The sequence below is a fragment of the Tachyglossus aculeatus genome, chromosome 17 (assembly GCF_015852505.1).
Source record: "Tachyglossus aculeatus isolate mTacAcu1 chromosome 17, mTacAcu1.pri, whole genome shotgun sequence".
NCBI classification, from domain to species: domain Eukaryota; kingdom Metazoa; phylum Chordata; class Mammalia; order Monotremata; family Tachyglossidae; genus Tachyglossus; species Tachyglossus aculeatus.
The window spans coordinates 59879106-59885105 of record NC_052082.1 but is presented as its reverse complement, the minus strand read 5'-3'; the positions used below and the strand labels follow the sequence as shown (position 1 = coordinate 59885105).

Below are 6000 nucleotides of genomic sequence, written 5' to 3'. Positions count from 1 at the left end.
TCTCGCCGCCTGATGGTACTGGGCTTTGTTCTCGGGCGCTGCGCTTCTCTATCGCCCCCTGTGCCTCTGTAAAATGGGGATCAATCAATCAATCAATCGTATTTATTGAGCGCTTACTGTGTGCAGAGCACTGTACTAAGCGCTTGGGAAGTACAAGTTGGCAACATCTAGAGACAGTCCCTACCCAACAGTGGCCTCACAGTCTAAAAGGTGGAGACAGAGAACAAAACCAAACATACTAACAAAATAAAATAAAATAAGATGAAGACTGAGCCTCACGTGAGATTTGGACTGTGTCCACCCCGATTTGCTTGTATCTACTCCAGCGCCTAGTACAGTGCCTGGCACATAGTAAGGGCTTAACAAATACTACAATCATTATTATTACCTAGGCCATCATCTAAAGGCAAAAATCACACTCCTGCATGTCACACACATCCAAGAAAAGGAACATTGTAATAACAAATGACATGATGGCACTTGATGTTACTAATGATGATAATAATAACCGAAAGTATGGCATAGCTAGTCCACACCTCCCTCTTCCCACCCCCACCCAGGCCACCCCCTACCTACGCTTTCCCCATTTCCAGGCCATCGCTGGCTCACACCCCCCCCCCAACCCCCACCCCGACCCTTGAGCCCGTTTCAGGAAGCCAGAGGAAAGGGAACAAACAAGGCAGTAAGTTTGGTTGATCTTTGGCCCCGGGGGCGGGCTCGGGACCACCCTGTGCCTGGGTGTTTGGGAGGATTGGGGTAGAAATGGGGCTAGGGTATCCGCCTGGAACTTCGGTCACAGAATCTGTGACCTGGCCAACCTATGCGTAATGTGCTCGCCTCTCCTGGGTGGTGCCGGGGAGGGCCCTCAATCGAACGTTCCTATTTATGGAGCGCTTACTGCTGGCAAAGCATTGTACTAAACCCTTGGGAGAGTACACTATAACACACTCGGTAGACGCTTTCCTTGCCAACGAGCTTGCACTCTAGAGCCCTCGCCTCAAACTCTGGGCCGCACCCCTACCCAGGATCTATCTCCTACAATGACGATAACTGTGGTATTTGTTAAGGGCATATGCTTCGCACTGGGTTAGGCAATAATAATAATGAGGGTATTTAAGTGCTTACTATGTGCAAAGCACTGTTCGAAGTGCTGGGGGGATACAAGATGATCAGGTTGTCCCACGTGGGGCTCACATTCTTAATCCCCATTTTACAGATGAGGTAACTGAGGCACAGAGAAGTTAGGTGGCTTGCCCAAAGTCACACAGCCGATAAGTGCCGGAGCTGGGATTAGAACCCATGACCTCTGACTCCCAAGCCAGGGCTTTTTCCACTGAGCCACGCTGCTAAATCCCTGTCCCAAAAGGGGCTCACAGTAGGGAGAACAGATATTTCATCCCCATTTTACAGATGAGGAACCAGAAGCACAGAAAAGTTTAGTTGGGAAGTAGCAGGGCCTAGTGGAAAGAGCCCAAGTCACAGAGTCAGGGGACCTGGGTTCTAACCCCTACTCTGCCACTTGTCTGTTGTACAACCCTGGGGCCTCAATTACCTCATCTGTAAAGATGGATTAAAACTGTGAGCCCAATTTGAGACAGGGACGAATCTTGTATTTACTCCAGTGATTAGTAATCAATCAATTGTATTTTGGGGGCACTTACTGCATGCAGAGCACTGTACTAAGCACTTAGTACAGTACCTGGCACACAATAATTGCTTAACAAATTTTTTTTTTTAAAAAAAAGGGCTTGCCCATGGTCACACATGTGGTGAAGCTGGAATTAAAACCCAGGTCGTCTGATGCCCCTGCTCCTTCCACTAAACCCTTCTGGAGTCGTCACATGCCCCGCTCTGGTGATCCCTATAGAGGTGACAGAGACAGGAGGCAGAAGTGGGAGATTGGGTGGTTCTGTGGGTGGGAGTGGGAGAAAATGAAGGATGGGATGGGAAAGGATCGGGGTAGGAACGTGGGTGGGCTTTGGTGACAACGGGCTTGCTGGAAGTGATGGGTTTGTGTAGATTCCATAAAACCAGGCCTTCCATCATAGCCATGGACCCTTAGTCCATCTTTATTATCCTCCGCTCGGTTCATTGGCTAAGCTTTCGGTCATCCCGGAGGACGGTCCAATCGGTGGCCGTTGGTGGGAGCGGCCGAGGCGGACTTGGGAGCAGGGACTTTCACCGGGTTGGGCAGCTTCCACCAGTTTCCTCCTAGGCGGGGTCCCCCTCTTCCGCCGACACATCGGCTTCTTTCTTCGGTTCGGCCTGCGGATCTCCCGGGAGGAGGCTGGTGATCGTCTGGAGGAGGGCGTCGATCTGCTCTTCCGTCAGCCGTTCTTCGCTCTCCTCCACCATCTGCAAAGAAGGATGACATTCCCCAGGTCGGTCACCCCCTGGGGCAGCCAACCCAGTCCTCCCGGGGCAGCGTTGTTCATGGCTCCTCACCCCCCGCCAGCCTCCACCCCCGGACCGGTCACCCACTGGCCCACCGACCCGATCCTGCCGGGGCAGTGCTATTCGTGGCTCCGCACCCCCCGCCAGCCTCTGCCCCAGATGGGACGAGGGTCTGGGCCACGAAGCGACTGGTAGGCGTGATCCAGCCTGCCTCCACCCTGCTGCCACCCTGCCACCCTACCCACCCGAGGTCCCCGGGTGGAATCCAGCTGAGCCACCAGGAGCGGAAATGATTAATCACGACACTTAGCGGGACGCACTGTTGACAAAGAGAATCCGAGGCATTGCTCTGGACAAACCTCTGGGACAGAGTCCTTTTTTTTGACAGAGGCCCCATCCTAGACTCTCAAGCTCGTGCTCTTGCCACTAGGCCATGCTGCTTCTTACAGGGCTCTGCACACATTAAGCGTTCAAAAACCCCACTGATGGATTGATTTAGGGACTTCCCCAAGCTCCCAGAGCAGGCTGGGGCAGAGCAGGGATGATGACCCAGGATGCCCACTGCCCTGTCTCAAGCTCTTTCCAATGGTCCACGATGCAGCAGGCCCATGGCTGATGCTGCGTCAGAAATTAAGAAAGCCCGGCTTCTGCTGGGAGTTGGGGGGAAGGGCCGAGCCCCCCCACCCCCCCGAGCGGGGGAGCTCCCCCTCCCCACCCACTCCACGAGGATCCATGCAGTGGGGCTGAGGGCGAGTTAAGCTGTCCGCTGACAGGCCACAGTAGCCCCCATTTCCAAGCGGTGGGAAGTGGCTTCCCCGTGAGGCCCAATCTGCGATATCGATCGGGGGTCAGGGTGGGGATGGTTGTAGACTGCTCCCATGGTGGACAGGTGGGCGAGTGTCTGTGTGGGCTGCCCTTGGTCTCACTGGGCATGGACAAGATTGACACCCACAAAGACCTCCAAATCCTGATGCAAAGACCCTAAAAAAGCCCGTCTGAAAAGCCAGTCCTGAACGTTGGGTCTGCCTCCCACTCTAGACTGTAAACTCTTTATGGGCAGGAACATGTCTACTAATTCTGTTGTGTTGTACTCCCAAGCATTTAGTATGGCACATAGTAAGCGCTCAATAAATGATCGATCGATTGGAGCTCCAGGGAGTCGCTGACTCAATCCTCTTTCCCTGGAGAGCACCTAGGACTGTTCCTCTCCGGTAGTGAAGATACCAGGGGATGAGAGACTGGTGGCTGCAGTCCTTGAGGAGTCCGGGGGGGAGGGGGGATGGATGGACCCTCAGTGAGGATAACTGACTGATTGAAACCATCGACTCCCTGCCTGCAGAAGGAAGATCTAATAACCCAAGGATGGGCAGAGCTACAAGGTGTGACTGTGAAGTGTTCGGGGTATCTCAGTGGCAGCAGTTGAATGAACTTAACCTGATGAATTTGTATCTATTTCAGCACTCAGAACAGTGCCTAGCTCATAGTAAATACTTAACAAGTACCATTATTACCAGGTGTACAATGGTGGGAAGGCAAAACCAGGCTCTCTCTCGGGACAGTTGGAGCCTGCCGCTCTTACTCCACTTGTTCGGGTGTCCTGTGTCCTGCTTCCTGCCCCCCGCCCCCCGGCTGCATCTGAGGCAGGACGGACGGTAAAGCCTGCTTCTTTCATTTAACCCTGAGGCTCCCAACCTCACAGCACCCCTCCTGTAACTGTCCACTGAGCCTGAGTGTTGGGGTTCACCCCTGTGGACGGGATGATGCAGACAGAGAGAGGCAAAGCACCCCAACTGCCAAAACTTTGGGACTTTGAGGAGAGGATGTGAGGGGAAGGAAAAGGAGAGGAGAGGTTTCTGCACCAGCTATTCCCCAGGGAGCTTGGGGTTGGTCTGCTTGGCTGGTGCCCCAAGGCTGGGAGCCCAACTCTCAGTCTGGCAGGCATCTGGGGCAGCGCCTGCTCGAGAAGATGTGGGTGGACACCGCGGCATCCGCTGCGCCCATCTCCCTAACCCTAGACCGAGCTGGTTGAAGCGCCTGGGGGCTGCCCGCAGATGCCCCGGGACCGGCGGGGGGGTCTCAAGTTCCAGACTGAAGGATCCCCGCCCCCTCCGGCCTCGGCAACCAGCCCTTCGGGGAAGCTCAGCCCGCGGCAAGCCAGGCCTATCCGGGATGCGGGATGGTGGTATGAACTCAGAGACTTTCCCCAGGCCCTTGCCTCATCCCCCAGCCATCAAACCTGAACGTGGGAACCTTGCCGGAGGTTTCCGGGAGGGGACGGAAACGGCAGGTTTGAGAAATGGGAACCTAATAATAACAAGAAAACTAATGATTATGGTATTTGTTAAGCACCTACTATGTGCCAGGCACTGTACTGAGCGCTGGAGTGGATACAAGCAAATGGGGTTGGACAAAGTCCCCATCCCACAACACAGTCCAGGTCCCCAGTGCGGTCCGTCGGTCGGCCACTCACCAGCTGGATCTCCACGGCCGTCCCGGGCCTGTGATTCAGTAGCTGCAGCTTCTCTGCCCTGCCATGGGGGGATGGGCGGGGGGGGTGAGACACAGGGAGACACAGAGACAGGACATCAGAATCGGCCCAGGGGCTTCTGGGCTTGTCCCAGGCTGATGGCGGATGGGTTCGGGGCACCGAGAACCGGGACCGGGCCGGGACAGGTGCAGTGCTGCTGGGCTCTGCTCTCCGGGGCAGGATCTCGGGTCCCTCCCTCCCTCCATCCCTCTGCTCGTCAGCAGCCGCGGGTGGCTGAGTCACTCTGGCATTTCTCGTTCCCACCCAGAGTCAGGCATCTTGTTTCTCCACTCCCTTGAGTGGTATCTCACCAACTGAGGCCTCAAGCAGAAGCACAGACTCCCACAGGACATGATCCACCTGCTACTCAGACGAGCCTTTATCCTGGACCGCCCAGACACCGCTGGACCCCTTCCCCTCGTCCCCTTCAACTCCCGACACCGGGGATGTTGTCAAGACTGTAAACTCCCTTCTATACTGTAAGCTTATTGTAGGAAGGGAATGTGTCTACCAACTCCGTTATATTGTACTCTCCCAACCGCTTAGTACAGTGCTCTGCACACAGTGAGCGTTAAATGAAGACAATTGATTGAAATGACAGAACGGAGGGGAAAGTGACAAATATACGCAAGGAATCAGCGTCACCCGCGTCAACGTCATCCCGAGAGCCGCCCCCACCGACGCTCCACCCCACCCACCCACCAAGGAAAGGGAGACATACTCACTTGGTTAGCTTGTGGCTTTTCATCGCTGTGAGAAACTCTCTTACAATCTCAGGACTTTGGTGCCTGCATGGTGTTTTAGAAATGTATTTTAATGTCTTCAAGGAAAGAAGAGTAAGGGAAAGAGTAAGAATAAGAAAAAGGCGTAAAGGAAAAAGGCAAAAACAGAGGGGTGGTTACTGAGAAATCTGCATGCTTGTTACCTTGTAGTTGCTTTTGGCCCACAGATCATCAGCCCCCCTCCCTACCCACCGGTCACAGCCACATCCCAGGCTCACCGGCGACAATGCTGGGCAGCGCTCACGCCCGGGCATCACCCTAGGCACAGAATGGCCAAAGGGCAATTTGGACTGATCG

At 54.7% G+C, this 6000-nt stretch overlaps 1 protein-coding gene across 3 annotated transcripts in view; it reads right to left on the bottom strand.

Annotated features, from left to right (window-relative positions):
* Nucleotides 1-2042: 2042 nt before the first annotated feature.
* The window catches only part of LOC119939182 (CGRP receptor component), a 17513-nt gene continuing 13555 nt past the window's right edge, over nt 2043-6000 (bottom strand). For all 3 annotated transcript variants that reach the window (XM_038758995.1, XM_038758993.1, XM_038758994.1), the window contains 3 exons: nt 5647-5741; nt 4865-4922; nt 2043-2355 (listed from right to left, as the gene is read on the bottom strand). In XM_038758995.1, the coding sequence (XP_038614923.1) occupies nt 2212-2355; nt 4865-4922; nt 5647-5741 (297 nt within the window). In that variant the 3' untranslated portion in view covers nt 2043-2211. The remainder of the gene's footprint in view (nt 2356-4864; nt 4923-5646; nt 5742-6000) is intronic.